This window comes from Grosmannia clavigera (genome assembly GCF_000143105.1).
Source record: "Grosmannia clavigera kw1407 unplaced genomic scaffold GCSC_168, whole genome shotgun sequence".
In the NCBI taxonomy this organism is placed as follows: Eukaryota; Fungi; Ascomycota; class Sordariomycetes; order Ophiostomatales; family Ophiostomataceae; genus Leptographium; species Leptographium clavigerum.
The window spans coordinates 340,554-357,747 of NW_014040771.1; the positions used below are offsets into that span (position 1 = coordinate 340,554).

Consider the following 17,194-nt stretch of genomic DNA (forward strand, 5'->3'; position numbering starts at 1 on the left):
CCCCGGACAGAGGCCCTCTGACTGGTACACGTCGGACAAGAGGTCCATCTCCTCTCGTCCTTGGATCAAACGAGTAACACGACAGCCCCTAATGAGATCGACGTCTTTCCTTTTTCCTTCTCGAGATCCCCCGACACAGACGGTCGGTAAATAGACGTCTCCTCCCCGTAGCTCTCCATGCAGGAGAGCTTCTCTCACCATATTCCTTTTTTTCCCTTTTCCTCCCTTCTCTTTTCCTTACCCTGACTCTGCTCTCACCAGCCTTCGTCCTCGCCCCTTCACGTCCAGCCGCGTTGCACCGCTCCTTTGGCCCTGGCAGCCTCCTGGGCATGTGTCACCGCCTCCTCTCTCATCTCAGGCTTCTCTTCGACCCTTTCCTCAGACTTGCCCGTTGGTATTGCCGCTGTTTGTTCGAGAATGGACAGTAGAATCCACTCACAAACGTCCAAGACTGGTGTCAGCAGACAAACTGCATAACCCGTTTCACCCGTCCGTTTGTCCTCTTGCTCTTGCTATTTCTCCTCGAGTCAGCCCAGGTCCGTTGTTCTTTCCCTCCCGGTGGCATTGTCACACTTGCTAAAACATCCCGCACTGGCAGCTTCCCTCTCCTGTCTCACCAAAGTTCTTTTGCCCAGAAATATCTTGTTGAAATGCCATCCCGCAGTCACTTCGGCATTCGCAAACTTCTCGGCACACCCCGTCGACGGTCGGCAGTGACCAGTGGTGGTATCGACGTCGAGGGCGGCCGAGCAGACACCGACGATGACAGCTCCTACTTCAAGCGCGATAGCAGAAGTAGTGCTAGTAGCGGTAGCATAGCTTCCTCACAAAGCACTGGCACTAAGCGAAGAGCCGTTGGCACCACTGCTGATGGGCTCGACCAGGCCGATGTGGCCCACATCAAAGCGGCCGTGGCCACAGCGGCAGCAGCCAGCAGCCTCAAGTTCCGACTGAACAACGACGACAGAGGCGTTCAGCAGGCGGCCAACAATATCCCACCAGAGAGCCTGGACGGCCAGAAGCCACGAAAAAGGGTGCGGCCGGTGCTTGCGCCAATCGTGGTGCTCCGTCACGATGACAGGCAGAGGCAGCAAGCCGAGCCAGTGGCGGCAAACGCAGCAACAACCGTTGCGACCGACCGGAAACAGGAGATCCACAGCCATACACAAACAGCCACAAGGCTGCTGTCGACCGGTTCTTTGTGTGTTTGCGCAAATCGAGAGCAGCCGCTCCAATACGAATTGCAAGAGAAAAATCCGCAGCCCCTGGCCGGAAACAGAAATGGAAGCCTTTGTTCATCCAACGGCGAGGCCGTCTTGCTTCAAACGCATGTGGCCCCCAACTCCATGGCTAGCCATTGTCAGCTGCAGAAGCACTTCTCTCCCAGCCAGTCCAGTCCTCCCAGTCCCTCGTGTCAGTCATGGCGACCGACCCCACCACTCTCCTCCTCGTCTTTCATGTCATCGCCAGAAACGTCTTTAACCTGGCCCTCACCGCCGCCATGTACACTTCCTCTTTTTGTCTCTGCCGCACAGTCTTCCTCGTCAACACAGTCACTGTCCGCGGACATTTCTTTGTCGTGTCCAAATACCCCGTTCTTCAACCATGTTAATCCCTATACTGCGAGCCCTACTGCTCATGCTCGCCTCCAGCTGAGCATGTCTACCGAAAGCATGGCAAATTACCCTCCACCAACGCAGCAGCAACAGCAGCAGGACAAGTACATGTCGGACGAGAAGAAAGACCAGGGCGGGCATCTCGACCAGGTCGGCGACAATGAAGAGACTGAACTCGAATTTAAACGCAGTAGAGAGCTGAGGAAGAGGGTCTCCCTATTTGGCTTCTCTGAAGGGCCTATTCTCGACCTGTTCGAGGCTCTCACAATAGAGCCGGAAGAGGCGGTTTCGCTGAGGAAAGAGTGCGAGCAGCAGTACCAGCCCCATCACTTCCGTCGCACCGCAGGCATGGACGACCAGTTGCCCACTCCCTTGCACAGAAGTAGCTCCGATGCCGTGTTTTTTGCCCCCCTCAGCTCTTCTTCAGTCAGAACGGTATCTGTCGATGGCCTCAGCATCAGTCCGACATTCACACGGCCACGACCGGCACCTATACCCATGAGCAAGAGCGGCGAGCCAGCATCGATGCCAACGAGGATGCTGCCTTCTCCGAAGAAGCAGACAAATTTCTCGCCCCTCCGAATACGCCCTGTTGCGCTTGCCCGAAAGCCGTCCGTGGCTGCTTCACGTGCTCAGAGGAAGCGCCCGAAGAAGTTCAAGCGGCGGGAGCAGGTGGCCAACGAGACAGAGACAGCCGTGCCTAGAGCCCCTGGGACACCAACATCCCCGGTACAGGCCGACAAGCAAACCGACATGCCGAGCCTAAGCAAGACAAGCAGTCGGGAGTCTGCCCAGAAACGTTACAGCGGCGGAACGCGGTGGGCGCTGGCAGACAACGTGGCCGAGCTGTTTAGCAATCGACTGTTTGGCCGCATGGAGGTGAATGAGATGCTGCCTTTGGAAAAACTGAAGGAGATCAGGGAGAGCCGAGCAGCGGTGGCAACAGCGGAAGCGGCAGCAGCATCAGAGACAATTACAGCTACGGAGGTAACGACAAAGACATCAGCAGCAGTGACAGCGACCACAGCTACAGACCCCACAACCCCCGTGCAGAAGAAAGCAGAGGTCGAAGGAGAGTGGCCGGTGAAGCTGAGTCAGTCTCCGGAAAAAAACCAAGAGCAAGAGCACAATCCCCAGTCCCAGACAAAGGAGAAACAGAGCACGGAGCTGGAGACAGAGAGGCCGCAGCCCAGGTCGACACGATGGCCACCACCACCCATTCCTCTGCCACCTCCTCCATCAGACTTGGCAGCGTCACCACGTCTGACAGAGCTCATCAGCACGATCGAGTCTGATAGCTGCGAGACTCCGGTGGAGCCATTCCATCTTCAAGACCTGCCCCACCGCATCGGGGCCGCCGGTGTGCGCTTATCCGTTCTTCTGCCTATGGATGAAGAGGCCATCTCGTTTGACAACTCGCGGGCACTCACGAAGAGAAAGAAAGCCGAAGATGCAGATGCAGCAGATGCAGCAGGGCCAAACGAGCCGGTGGTGGCACAAGAAACAAACAAGGAGAAGGCCCCCTTCGCGCCACAAAGGAATCTGCAGCGGGTTACCAAGGACAAGGGCAAGGTGATGCCGACGATCCCGGAGCTGACAGTAACAGACGTGAACAGCAACACGTATAGGCCAAAGGCTGGTAGTAAGACATGTATGGGTACGGTTGCAAGCGCTACAAAGGCGCTGACTGCCATGGTCAATGCGGATTACATCCACCTGCCAGCGACGCCATTCTCACTGGTGATGCCAACCTACCGCCATGGGCCCATCCGCCTAGCCAGGGCAGAGGCTGAGGCAAAGAAGACGAAGGCGGAGGCGAGCTCAGCGTGGATTGTGGCGGACGACGCGCTCGACTGGACGGCTTTTCACATGGCCATTCTTGGCGGTGCTGGCGACTTCTTTTCTGACAGCATCGACTATGGGCAAGCATCCACAGACGCAGATGAGGTCGACGACCTAGCATGTTGGTTCTACTCGCTAGGTATTGCACATGAGCGGTTGGATCAGGGAGAAGAAGAGGAGACAGACGAGGTGAAGATGGAAGTGGGGACGTGGATGCAATCCGAGAAGAGGACAGAGGTCCCACAGGCCGTCACGATGACAAGCAACAGACACAGCAACGACAGCTATCGTTCGGCTGAGACTGAAATTAGCAGCGGCAGCAGTGACAGCGTCAGTCTCTCCAACAGTGAAGTGACAGCTGGACATGAGTTGCAGACACTAGGTCTACCACTTGGGATTGCCGAAATGTCGGCCACGCGGACACCACCACTACCGGCATCGACAGACCAGCTCGCAGTGCAGTGAACACGCCGTGGCAGCGGCGCCAGCTTTGACAGCTACGAGAGCATGCCGCAGAGCCCGCTGGCGGACATGGTGATGAGCTGCGCGGCTGACGGAACGCAGTATGCAGTGCCGATGGGACACAATCTGGGCCACGACTTGGGCGAGTTTCTGCGGTGGGAGTCTGAAAATATGAGCAGGATGTTTGAGTGACGAGAAGGACGGAACGACGGGAAAAGAATGTCGCTGGCGCTGGACAGCCATGGACATGGTTGGCTCTTTCTTGACAATCATGTCTTTTTTTCTGTGAATTTTCTGTTATTGATATCCACCTCTATCGTAATGTCTGCCTGGACTGCTTTACGGACATGCACACATACAGTGGTGGACTTTGCTGTGGTTGCTGTGGTTGACTGAATATTTTCGAGTTACATACACACTCACATGCCGAGTGTGAGTTCTGCAAAAACACAAGAGCACGCAAACGCGGAGAGCCAAAAGGATGCTGTAGTTCCTGACCGATGCCCAGCGCCAAGGCTGAGCAGACATGAAGCCCAAAGACCGAACCAAAACCGAACCAAAACCAAGACCAAGACCAAAACCAAAGCCGAAACCGAAGCGAACCCAATGGAAGCCCCCCATCCCAAAAGAGAAAGAACACGTCTGTTCCTGGCTGCTCTTTCCTCGCCGGCGCAGTCACGTGCTGTACTTGTCCTTTTTCTCATTCTCACAATTCCCCATTTCCCATCCCCCCTCAAAATGTCGAGCTCTGATCTCTTCGCACGATATCCATGCCCTTCCTTTTTCCCCTTTACCACTCCTTCTCCTCGCCCCCGAGAATGCGGTTGATCGTCACGTCGACCTCCTCGCGCGTCATGGCCTGCCCTGACGCCCGCTGGCCCACGGCCACGTCGTCGAGCCGGTTGAGCTGCTCGACCTTGCGCACATACGCCTGCCACAGGATCTCGGGCTCGCGCTGGGCCTTGCGTGGCGGTCGTCCGCCGTTCGCCTCGGGCGCGCCACCCTGCCGACTCGTCTCGATCTGCATCCACAAATGCCGCCGCTCGTCGTCCAGCAGCTTCATGACGTACGCCAGCGCATGGCCTGGATCCATGGCCGCAAACGAGACGGAGGCTGCCACATCGACCTGGACTCGGACGTCCGTCTTGGCTTCGGCCACAGCTTCCGGCTCCATCGGCCGCGGCACTACCACCGTCACTCGCTCGTCTGCCGCGGCTGGCGGCCCCGCCTTCTGCCGACACACCACGCAGTTCGTCTGGCTGTGCTGGCAGACTGGACTCTTTGCATTGGTCGTCGGGGCCACCGTCGACCGTGCATCCATCTGAAACGATACTGACTTGGCGTGACTGGGCTTGTGTGGCCGCTGTCGCTGTCGCTGCTGCTGCTGCTGCTCGGCCTCTTCCTCACCCGTCAGCTCCTCCTCTGGCGTGGCAAAGTCGAGATCCGGAATGATAAAGGCCGATGTCATGTTCTCGTCCATGGATAGATGCTCGTCTTCCGACTCGTCTTCTGTTTCATGCTGATGCTCGTGCTGGTGCTGTTCATCCTCCTCATCGATGGGTGCTAGCCGGTCCAACAGAACATCCTCTTCGGCCTCCTCGACATCGTCATCCTCGTCCGGCTTCTCGTCGTGGTCATCTTCCTTTTCTTCCCACTGTCCCAGCACCTTGGCCATCTGCGTGAGCGTGATCGTCTCCTCCCTACCCTCCTCCGTGGCTGCCCACGAGGCTCGCAGCCGCTGAAAGGCTTCGTCCAGCTGCCGCACACCCTTCTCCCTGCTGCTCTTCAGCTGCGTCCGCTGTCGGCTCATCTGTGTTCGCTGCCGCTCCATCACGCCGCGCAGGACCGTCTCACGTTCTTGCGCCTGCTGTCGGACCGTCTGGACGCGTTCTCGCAGCTCTGCATTCTTCTCGCGCAGCGCTTTGTTTTTCTGCGTCAGATGTGTCCGTGCTGCCCTCATCGTCTGCTTCTCTTCTTCGCACTTGGCATGATCACCACGCGCCATATTCTTCTCGGCACCCAATCGTGCAATCCGCTCCCGCAGCAGCCGGCAAGCTTCGCGATGGCTGCTCACCGCCGCTTCGCTCTCATCCCGCAGCGCCTTGATCACCCGTTCCCGCTCGGCCACCATCTGCTCCAGTTGTCGAATGCGTCGTTGGGCCTCCTGCGTCGACGAGCGGACGGCTGCCTGGTCGGCTGCCTGGTCAGCTGCCTGGTCAGCTGCCTGGTCAGCTGCCTGATCAGCTGCATGGCTCGTCAGAACCAGCCTCTCGCGGGCTGCCACCAGGTCTGCCTGCAGCTTCTTGGCCTTGTCCACTGCTGTATCCCGCTGCGTGGCCGCATCTGCTGCAGATTGCGCCTGCTCCTCGCCGTGAACATGTGCTGCTTCCAGAGCCGCTTCCAGCTCGAGGACCCGGTCTTGCAGAGCTGCCATTCTTGTTAGCCCCCGTTCAATGAAGTCGCCTTTGATCTGCACTGCTTACCTCCGTTCCACTCCCGCTGTTCTTCCTCCTGGGCCGCCAGTCGGTCAGACTCGGAGTCGAAGCCGCTGTCCGATGCTTTGGCAGCGAGGTTGTAAAAGCGCTCTACCAGTGCCTGGTACTTGCGTTCGCCGTGGATGATCTCGTTTTGGAGCATCTCGTCGTGTTCTTGCAGCCGCATCACCTCCTCTCGGACCTTTTCGGCGTCCACAAAGATCTTCTTCTCGTCTGCAGGCACACGGCCAGCCGGCAGCTGGTATTCGCGCTGGGCAGCTACTGATGTGCCGTAGAAAAACGTGCCCGGTGTGAATCGCAGCGTGCCGGAGACGAGGTTTTGCAGGATCGGGAACGACCTGGACGGGACGACGAATGACTGGTTTGTCGCCGCATCGTGGCTGTCTGTGGTCATTGCAGCGCCAGTGCCAGCAGTAGAAACAGAAGCAGCAACGGAAGCAGCAGCAGCCGATTTCCCGTTGCGTGTCGACAGCGATGCCATGGCGCCAAAGGACCGCACTGGCGGATAGTTTGCGTGATCGTTCGAGGCTGCCGATGTCTCTGGCGAGGTCAGACCTTCCTCCAGGATGGGCGAGGGCGCCGTTGCGATATTATTGCCACTGTGTGTCATTCTAGCTCCCTGCTTTCCCCTGTTGTTGTCGTTGCTGTCGCTACCGTTCCTGGGACTGGCCGTCTTCGACGGCGCAGCAGCAGCCGAGACTGACCGGCGCGGAGACGTGGTCTGGCCGGCCTTGGTCGGTGTCCTCTGGGCGGGCACGGCTGTCGACATGATCACCGACATGTCTGATTCGTTCTGCACTGTTGCCTGCAGCACGCCACGGCTGTTCTTTCGCGACGGCATTGCAGCCGAAGCAGTGCGCCGGGGTGATGGTCGAACCGGCATCTGATTCTCCTTGTTTTCCCGGTTGCGCTGCTGCGGGCTGTTCTTGTTCGGCTGCATGCTGGCAAATTTGTCGAGGATGCCAAAGTTGGTCGTCGAGTCGTCGCGGCCGTCAAAGCGCCGATCGTCCAAGTCGCCATCGTCGCTCCGTTCGGACGTAGCCGATGGCGCCGTGTCTTTTGCCGCGTCTTCGGGCTGCCACTCCTTGAAGGTGCGGAAGAGGGCGGACGTGTTGACGACGCCGGCCAGGACGTCAGCCCTGTTCTTGTTTTTGGTGTTCTTGGTGTTCTTGGTGTTCTTGCTGTTGCTGTTGCCAGCGTCGCCTTCCTGGCTGCCACCAAAGCGGCCGGTCGACTTGTGCACGCGGTAGCGACCTCGCTGGTAGTGCACCGACGCGCGGGTCGACTCGGCGTCGGGACCGGCCGACATCATTGACGCGGTGCTGTCGTCGTGGATTGAGCTCAGCGTCACGGTTCCGTGGGATCCCGTTGACGAGGGCGGCTCGCGGAACTGTGCCGGCATCCCCTGTGGCCGTGCGTGTCGTGCTGCAAAGAGCAGGTCGTCTTCGCGCGTGGCGCCGTGCCGAAACGCGCCGCGCTGGCTGGCTGCCATGAGGTCCTTGAGCGAGTCGATCGTCGTCGAGGCGTCCGAGTCGTAGCCACGGCCACCGCCTCCACCGCTGGCCGACATGCCTCGCGCCGCCGTCGGTCGCCGGTAGTCCATCGCGGCGGATGTGCACCTGTCACCGTGTCACGGGCCGCGTCGCTGTGGGTTTCTGCCCTCTCTGGCGAGCCTGTCAAGACGCGATGGCGGTGGATATCATACAGTAAACAAAAAAACAAGACGTGCAGAATGCTACTGTCGAGTGAAATGGCCTGCAGCGAACAGACACGTCCGAAGGATGATGCTGTAAGGGAAAGTAAGAAGTAGAGGGCGTCGCTAAGATATCAATCGTGGGAACACGTTCGGGCTGTGTCGTGAGAGAAGCAGTGCGGTGTATCGTGTTTTGCCTATTTGCGGACGAAAAGAAAACAAAGCGTTTTGTGGGGCGTGGGGTAGCCGAAGAGACCGCTGTAAAGACGGCCGAAATGCGCTGTAATATTCCGTACTTGTAAGGATACTTGCCGTTATAAGCTCTCTGCAGTCCTGTCGTAAGTCCGAGACGTTCACGACAGAGAGGCTGGCAACAGAGGTCGACAGATTCAAAGGGAAAGTGCCGACGTCAACCCGTTGCTCAGAAGCTTACAGCCTATGTTTGTTTTGATGGCAGACCAATCAACCAATCAGAGCACAGATGCTAATACAGTGCGAACCCACTATGACATGCTAATGAACCAGGTCGGCCAACTAGCTCTGCTGCTTACAGCTGCACATCGACAGACTCACTCTCACCATCATCGCTTCGCACCCTATTTCTTAACTCTTTATATTGTTCTTTCCTAGCTCGGCTAGTAGGATCAACGACCACGTCCCGACGGCGTCTTGGGTGCGTCTTTGATCGACGAGTCCCGCACTAGCAGCTTCACCTTGCCGTCTCCAATCTCCACGCCTTGAGCTAGGATATCCAGCTTCTCCGTTGGCCCTCTGCGTTCCGTTGAAGCCGCAGAAGTCGCTGAAGACGGGATCCGGCCAGGCGTCAGCAGGGCACCACCACCGCTGCCGCTCTTGCTGCTGCCGTTGCTATCGCTATTGCTGTTGCTAATACCATTGCTGCTATTGCTGTTGTTGTTGCTGTTGCTGTTGCTGTTATTACTGCTGTTGCTGCTGCTGCTGCCCGCACCAGCTCGCGCCTGCGACTTGTCCCAGCTGCGCGCATCGATGCCGAGGATGCCGCCCATGTTGTTCCGGTCGCTCGGCACCGAGAACTCGCGGTACGCATACCGCCACTCGTTCAGGAACCCGCGGATCGCTTTGCCCACCTTGTCCTTGCCGTTCTTGCTGTGGTGTCCCGTCCCGGTGATCGCATACACCGGCCGGGCCTCACTTCCATTGTCCAGCAGCACACGCTCCAGGTACTCCACCGCCTCCTCTGCGTGCAGCCCGTGCAGGTCCACGTAGATCTCCGAGTTCGCCGTGCTGTACTTGTTGCGCTCCTCGTACAGCTCCCGCGCTGCCTCCCGGTGCGCCTTCCTCATCAAGTCGTTCTCGCTCTGGCCCCTCAGGCTAAGCGCCTTGGCGGCCCGAGCATCGTTTCGGTTCCACGCCTGAGCCGCACTGTTGAAGCATCGTCAGCACCTTCTCACCTCAAAAACTCGTGCGCCTCCCTCTCTGCCCTAGGCTTACCTCTGCAAAAACTTGTTTCTAAGACCGCCATGCTTGATGGCTTCCTGGCGCGCCTTCAGGTATGCCTTGTTGGCCTTGTCTCCCGTCTCCAGCCAAGGGATGTGCTTGGGCGTCGGGATCGCCTGGGCCGTCGCACTGTTCTCCCCGTTCCGAAGGTTGGCCGAGCTGCCGTTACGGCCCAGCTTCCGGGATACCTGACGAGACGCAGCCGGCGAGACTGTTTCAGGTCCCGGCGAAGGCGACATCTTAACAATATCGGCCAGAGAGTTTGGAGTAAAGGTACCAGTGGCGTTCTCCTTATGATGGCCGTGGCCGCCCCTCTTCCCGTGATGCTTCTTGCCGGCGGTTTTGCTAGATGCCGATCCAAGCGACGGGAATGCGTCGGTGTCGTCAATCGACGGTGCAGCCTGGTTGCTGCTCTCCTTGTGCACCTGGTGCCGGCTGCCTGGGCGAGAGCGTGGCCGTGAGATCTCACCGCCGCCAGGCGTGAGTTTGAAGCCCGGAGGCGGTGTGAGGCCCACGGCAGGATAGTTCCCAGATGCCGGGAAGAGGGGCAGCTGCTCGGGCGTGGCCGGTTGCAGCATGGGAAAGGCGTTGTAGTCATGCAGCTGCACTCCGATTTGTGGCGGTGGTGTGTTTCTCCCGTCGATGTTGAGTCGACTGAGGAGGTTCGTTGGATCATGGGAGAACACACATGTGTTTCCGGCCAGGCAGTTTCCGGCTACCCAGTACCTAGTCTGTGTTAGAGAAAGGCTCAAGACGGGGGAGGCATGACAATACTCACTTGCAGATGTGGTTGCTCAGATCATGGCTGAACCGGCAGTCGGCACGGAGACATTGACCGGTGGACAGGAAAAACTTGCAGAGGACGCCCGATTTTTGATCCGCCGGTGTCCCCGGTCGTATATCGGGTATCGGCGTCATAGATTTGCCGATCAACACGCCACCGGCCGACTCGTCTAGAGACGAGGCAACGGATGTGGAGCCATTAGCGGTTCCTCCTGCGGCCGTTGTGGTCAACGTAAACGACACTTCCTGACTGTCCATAATGGCCGAGATGGTAGCGCCAAGGTCGTAGCCGTGAACAGAGAGGGCAGCATCAATCTCGTCGTCTGTGCGAGCCGGCCCGAGGATAGAGCGGAGCATGTCGTAGGGCGTCATGTCACTCTGCTGCGACGACAGAGAGAACTCGGGCGCGGCTGCGTTCAGACCGCTAGATGTGCCGACGGAGGAGGTGACGCTGACATTGTCGTCACTGACGAGCCAGTCGACATTGTCGGTCTGCTGGGAGTCACCGAAGATCTCGGCCGCAGGCGTGTTGTCGCTGGCAAACTCGTAGGCGTTGAGACTGGGGCTGTGAGGAATGGCGGGAGTAGCAAAGGCCAGACGCGGTGACGGACGCGGCGAGCTGAACGGCGACGGGGCAGCCGACTTGTTGGTCCGGTTGAAAGCAGGGGGTACGTAGCCGGGTGGTGCCAGTGGGCTCACGCCGAGGCGCGGCGATCCGGAAAGCGGTGTGGCAGACCCACGCCACGACGCCGGAGAGGGTCGGCGTAGGATGGTCTGGCGAATGGGCGGTGGCGACGTTGCAGAGCCGCCGCCCTCGCGATAGCGCCAAACAGCATCGAGGACGGCGTTTTCTAAAGACTGGCCCTGCAAAGCTGTCTCTCGCTTGAGAAGGGTCTCGAGCTTGTCGATCTTGTCCTCATCTTCGAGGGTCACGTCCTGGAGGACAGGTAGACAGATGTCGTACGTCTCGTCGGAGACCATGATGGCGGGCCAATAGCAACGGAGGAAATAGGGGAAGGAAATGCACGCAGAAAAACAGGAGACGAGAAAATAGAAAAAAAGCAAGCAAAAAAACGAGGCAGACACTCTATCCGATGGACCTCTGGACGAGGCGGGGTCGGGTCCGAGCAGTTTCAAGCAGCTTCCAAACAGTCCTTGACGACCGGGAAGAGCAAGAAAAACGAAAGAGCAGTACACGAGTACGGCCGTATCAAGCGTAAAGGCCGTCTCTCGTGTGGAAAAGAAGGCTATGTGGCCGTTCGCTGAGCGCGTAGTGGAGAAGAAGCCGGGGGAGACGGGATGAAGTCATCGAAGAAGCAAGGTCAAGAGCTCTGGGGAATCGCCTTGTCGCATGGTGATGGAAGATCCGTGGAAGAGCTGCACGGTAGCGGTCATGGGTCAGTAAACAGGTGCAGAAAAGGCTAAGAGGACGAAGGAGGAGAACAAGAGCAGGGGGGAAAAGGAAGAAAATAAAGAGAGAAAATAGAGATCCCGAACAGGCCTTACCTGAAAGATAGGGAGGGATCACGACAGGACAATACAGAGACTGGTCAGACAGGCTGGATTAGAGAGACGAATCAGAAACGGTGGTGTAGAGAGCAGGCAAAAGGTGCAGAGAGCAAGTCGGCGATACAAGTCCGCTGTTGTCGACAAAGGATAAGACGGGGGAGGCAAGCGGAGAAGGGGAAGCAACGTCACGGGTGATGAGTGGGAGAAAGCGCGACCGTGCGGGAGAGCAGCGCCTGCTGTGCTGTCTGTGCTGTCTGTGCCGGTGCTCTGTCGTAAGATAATTGAATAAATATAGGGAGGAGCGGTCGGGCTGCTAGAAGATTGACGGGGTCAAGTGGAGTTTAGGGGGGTCTTTTAGGGGGAAAGGAGAGGGACTGGTTGGGGTTGGCCTGTCGTTCAGCGCCGTTTGTGGCCTGTGCAGGAGCTGCGCACGCGGCGGTGGGGGCGAGCAGTCGTCCAGCTTACAGGCTGTCCAGCCCGTAGGCCACGCTGACAGCAGAGCGCTCGACGGCGTCCTGATTGGCTCGTTCTGCGGCCATCTTCTGAGACAGGTTAGGTTTCGGACAGCCCGTTGCGAAGCCTGTTGCAGACGCCAGACTGAATGACGATTCGTCCGACAATGGGCAGATCAGGGCTCAAGTTCTCGTATACGACGTGCGGGAGGGCACGACGAGGACCACCAAGGCCGTCTTCCCCGTACGGCCGCTCCCCTGTCGCCGAGGAAGATCCTTTGGCACTAGGACGTTTTTCTTGTTCTTATCTATATACAGAGCATTATGCATATCATAACGCTGTCGTCAGCCGAGACCATCTTTTGGGGGGCCTGCTCCCTTCCGGCTATGGAGTTTCGTTTTCCAGGTCGTCGTCGTCGTCGCCGCCAAACCCAAAAGTGAACCCGCTGGCTGCTTCGGTGCACTGCCGCTTCTCTTCACCGCCGTCTGCACCAATCTTGGTCCTGTCGCTGCCGACCAGGGCCTCCCACGTCCGCTTCCGCCGCGCATCGCGCCATGCGATCTCAGCCTCGGCCGCGCGCAGCTCGTCGGCGTGTGCGCTCTCGCGCAGCCGCTCCACGAAGAGGCCGTGCGGGTCAGCCACGACGCCGCGTGCGAAGCCCGTCACCTGCTCGGGGCGGTCGCGCAGGAACAGCAACACGTCGGCAAGGTGCGTCCTGGACACAAAGTTCTGCGTCAGCGCGATGCCCGGCTCCAGGTTGACGACCAGGTGCCACCAGCCGCTCGGCACATGCAGGATCTCGCCGCGGCGACACACGCCCTCGATGCAGCCCGCCTGGCAACGCGCCTCGGCGTGGAATGCGAGCAGCCACTCGGCGATGCTCAGCGGACTCGTCACCTCGCTCCGGTCCCGCGACACGAACACACCCGGCACCGCCACCGCCGGCGGGAACAGGATCCAGTACTTGGCTCCCTGCACCACCGCGTTCCACGCGCTCGTCCCGTTGGGGTCCTTGTGGAAGGTCGACCCGCTGCCTGCCGGCCCCACGATCAGCCATTGGTGCGCCGGCCGTTCGCTGCCCAGTACCTCAAACAGGTCCGGCCCAAAACAGTCCGGCTTCCAGTACGCCACATCCTCGTCGTCCTGGCTGCTGCTGTCCTGGCCCACCCGAAGCTTCATCTTCTCGGCAAACTTGCGGTCAAACAGGTACAGCGGACTCTCGTCCGTCGTGTTGCTGATGTACTGGTCGTAAAGCGCGTACGGCCAGTCAACCGACTCGGCCCGGAACAGCGTGGAGCCATGCGCCGAGCGCAGCTTGTCCAGTGACCAGTCCGCGAACACCCGCCACGACCGCACGCACTCGGTCAACACGAACGGCGTGTCGCTCCACTTGTCGGCAAACTCGTCGTAGCTCAGGTCGGCGAACCGACGGATCTGGTTGGCCTTGGGGATGTTGCACGCAAACTGCGCCGGCGAGGCGTAGCTGCATACAAACGGCCGGTGCAGCACGTCCGAGAAGACGTCCCGACAGTCTATCCGGACCCTGTCGGACCTGTAACTCTGTGCCTGTGCCTTGTTTCCCATCAGAGACTCTCGCCAAGTCCCGCGCCACTGCTGCAGCTGCCCTCCATCAGCTCTGGTCACGTGTTAGCGCAGTCAGTTACCAAGAGGAAAGGGGTGAATTCACCCCAAAGCTAGGCTCTTCCAAAGATCATCGTAGTCACAGAAGGCATAGAGAAACTTGCATGTGTACCCCAGGGCCGCCAGCGACGACGCATCCAGCCATTCCAGCACCTGCATCACCATCTCGTCGGGAAGCGCTTGGAACGTCCCAGACGCAGCCTTGGCATCCGGACCGCTGGCAAAGTATTTGTTGCCTAGCGGTCTGACTCCGAGAGGATGAAAAGGAATTGGTGCGTCGAGGCTAGCCGTCGTACTCGTGATCGTGCCGTCTGCTATGACGGCCGTAGGTGGCGCCACTACCTCATCCGTCACGAATACATCATGAGGGTCATCGTTGCTGGGAGGCATTGCCGGGAGCAGCTGTGGAGTCAGAGCCTCTGTGAGAGGCATGTCCTACTTCCTCCAAGCGTGAGCCCTCGCATCTGAGTTAGTCAGAGCACAAATCAGAAAATGGCACCACCAAGTACACCCGTCTTATACTTGGTGAAGAGGAACAGAAATTGTTTGCTATCGGGTTGCGATAAGCCCTATCGGTGCCAATCGCGTGTCACGTGATGGTCTGTTACATCGCAACCGTTCGTCAGAAGTGCTATGTACTCTGTATATTTCTGTCGCCACTGTCCAACTTGTATCGATACTCGTAGCATTAGTCTGCGTCAGATTTTAGAACAGTGACTGGCGGTTCATTGGCACGGTTGCAAGGAATGCGCTACCAAGAAACAACCGCGCACAAACGTCACAGACTACAATTCGCCCTGCAGGACGATTCGCCTCCTCCTGCATCCTCTGTCTGCTGAGTGTGCCCTGCAGAGAATCTGACGAGGCGTCTCTCGCAGCTAGGCGAAATCTACGAGCACAGTTCGGCTGATTTCCACACCACGTCGTTCTGTTGCGCTTGTATAAATACCGTCGAGTAATTGCTTTTGCCCCTCCACAAGAGTTTTTTCGAACTCGTAAATTCGCCCCACCACAATAGCCCCATCAAGCTAGTGCACCGTGCAAGAGGACTGCGATAATATGCGATAACCAGAGTCCATCCTAAAGTCACTGCTACACGTCTAGATAATACCCCTCGCTCGGTCTGGTGGGCCCTCCCAACCCAATAGTTTTCTATGGCTTAGAATTTAGATTTTTTTGCGGCCATCCCACTCCCCTTATAATAAGTAGAAACTTTTTTTCCCTCTCACAAAAAAAAATCTCACTTTTTGTAAAACAAACCAAAGCACAACCAAAGCCCTCAACAACGAACAGAACACTTATACCGGAAGGAAATCTCCCCTTCTAGATTTTATCTCTTCTCGTTCTTTTATAACGAGAGACATAATCTAGATTTTTTTTCTTCCACGTTTCATTTCTACCCTCTTATTTTCCGCTTGTCGGCTGGGATCCGCAGGACTTCATCCGTGGAACTTATATACATCTGCCTAACAGCAACCTTCGCTTCACCTTTTCTGTTCTAGATCACAAGCTGAGCTTGCGATCTAGATCTGTTTGCGAATCCACCCCGCAATCATGGCTGAAAAAGGACTCGAGGACGTCCCCGAGGGTGAGTTTATATTTCCAGGGGCTTCTTACCGCCCCTCCCCCGCTCTCTTCGGCGTCACATATTCTGCCTTCTGCTTGCCGGTGCCATCTGGCTCTATCATGGTCTTCATGGCTTCGCGAGATACACATTTTTTGTTCTGTCCTGTCCGCCGAGATCAGCAGATAATAATAAATGATCTAAGGAGGGGGAGGGGATGGGGAGGCATCTCTGCCACATCAAGACGCACAGACATAGTTCAAATGGCTAATCATAATCACCGCTACAGGACAGATCGAGTCGAACTACGATGAGACCGTCGATTCGTTCGATGACATGAACCTAAAGCCCGACCTTCTGCGCGGTTTGTCACCACCTCTCTCATCGCCTCATCGCCTCCCGGCTCTAACAAGATGTTTCAGGTATCTACGCCTACGGTTTCGAGCGCCCGTCCGCTATCCAGCAGCGCGCCATTATCCCGGTCATCAAGAACCATGACGTGATTGCCCAGGCTCAGTCCGGTACTGGCAAGACGGCCACCTTCTCCATCTCCGTCCTGCAGAAGATCGACACCAACGTCAAGCAGTGCCAGGCCCTCATTCTCGCCCCCACGCGTGAGCTGGCCCAGCAGATCCAGAAGGTCGTTGTCGCTATCGGCGACTTCATGAACATTGAATGCCACGCCTGCATTGGTGGCACCAGCGTTCGTGAGGACATGAAGGCTCTCCAGGATGGCCCCCAGGTCGTTGTCGGCACCCCCGGCCGTGTCCAGGACATGATCCAGCGTCGCTTCCTGAAGACCGACGCCATGAAGATGTTCGTCCTCGACGAGGCTGACGAGATGCTTTCGGTATGTTTGTTTCACCTTTTTGGGCTGCATCTGCAAGAGACACTGACAATTTCTCTAGCGCGGTTTCACCGAGCAAATCTATGACATCTTCCAGCTCCTTCCCCAGTCGACTCAGGTCGTCCTTCTGTCGGCCACCATGCCCCAGGACGTCCTTGAGGTCACGACCAAGTTCATGCGCGACCCCGTCCGTATTCTCGTCAAGAAGGACGAGCTTACCCTGGAGGGTATCAAGCAGTTCTACATCGCCGTCGAGAAGGAGGAGTGGAAGCTCGACACCCTCTCTGACCTGTACGAGACCGTCACCATCACCCAGGCCGTCATCTTCTGCAACACCCGCCGGAAGGTCGACTGGCTCACTGACAAGCTCACGGCCCGTGACTTCACCGTCTCGGCCATGCACGGTGACATGGACCAGGCTCAGCGTGACCTGATCATGAAGGAGTTCCGGTCGGGCTCTTCGCGTGTCCTGATCGCCACTGACCTTCTGGCCCGTGGTATCGATGTCCAGCAGGTGTCCCTGGTCATCAACTACGACCTGCCGGCCAACCGCGAGAACTACATCCACCGTATCGGTCGTGGTGGCCGTTTCGGTCGTAAGGGTGTTGCCATCAACTTCGTCACCGCCGATGACGTTCGCATGATGCGCGAGATTGAGCAGTTCTACAGCACGCAGATCGAGGAGATGCCGATGAACGTGGCCGACCTCATCTAAATACTACAACCCACCTTCCGCTAATTCCCCAATACCTCGCCGACCGCTTCTGCCTCATACCTGTGTTTTCTGTGCTTTGTTCTGTCTCTTCCTCTTTC

The 17,194-nt window shown here is 57.9% G+C and overlaps 5 protein-coding genes across 5 annotated transcripts; 2 read left to right on the top strand and 3 right to left on the bottom strand.

The window, feature by feature from the left end:
- Positions 1 to 650: 650 nt before the first annotated feature.
- CMQ_1941 (uncharacterized protein) lies at positions 651 to 3,923 on the top strand (the record flags this gene model as incomplete). Its single annotated transcript, XM_014314867.1, has 1 exon — positions 651 to 3,923. One exon carries the CDS (start codon positions 651 to 653, stop codon positions 3,921 to 3,923), a length of 3,273 nt encoding a protein of 1,090 aa, XP_014170342.1.
- Positions 3,924 to 4,710: 787 nt separating this feature from the next.
- On the bottom strand, positions 4,711 to 8,018 carry CMQ_2054 (uncharacterized protein; the record flags this gene model as incomplete). The annotated part of the gene is made up of 2 exons (XM_014314980.1): positions 4,711 to 6,347; positions 6,404 to 8,018. 2 exons carry the CDS (start codon positions 8,016 to 8,018, stop codon positions 4,711 to 4,713), a joined length of 3,252 nt encoding a protein of 1,083 aa, XP_014170455.1.
- Positions 8,019 to 8,752: 734 nt separating this feature from the next.
- On the bottom strand, positions 8,753 to 11,348 carry CMQ_1856 (ccch zinc finger DNA-binding protein; the record flags this gene model as incomplete). Its single annotated transcript, XM_014314782.1, has 3 exons — positions 8,753 to 9,509; positions 9,579 to 10,238; positions 10,363 to 11,348. The coding sequence occupies 3 exons, from the start codon at positions 11,346 to 11,348 to the stop codon at positions 8,753 to 8,755; spliced, it is 2,403 nt and encodes an 800-aa protein (XP_014170257.1).
- A 1,365-nt stretch (positions 11,349 to 12,713) lies between these two features.
- On the bottom strand, positions 12,714 to 14,360 carry CMQ_1916 (f-box and wd domain containing protein; the record flags this gene model as incomplete). Its single annotated transcript, XM_014314842.1, has 2 exons — positions 12,714 to 13,965; positions 14,017 to 14,360. 2 exons carry the CDS (start codon positions 14,358 to 14,360, stop codon positions 12,714 to 12,716), a joined length of 1,596 nt encoding a protein of 531 aa, XP_014170317.1.
- Positions 14,361 to 15,524: 1,164 nt separating this feature from the next.
- Positions 15,525 to 17,096, top strand: CMQ_1927 (eukaryotic translation initiation factor; the record flags this gene model as incomplete). Its single annotated transcript, XM_014314853.1, has 4 exons — positions 15,525 to 15,558; positions 15,824 to 15,898; positions 15,957 to 16,384; positions 16,443 to 17,096. The coding sequence occupies 4 exons, from the start codon at positions 15,525 to 15,527 to the stop codon at positions 17,094 to 17,096; spliced, it is 1,191 nt and encodes a 396-aa protein (XP_014170328.1).
- Between the last annotated feature and the right edge of the window lie 98 nt (positions 17,097 to 17,194).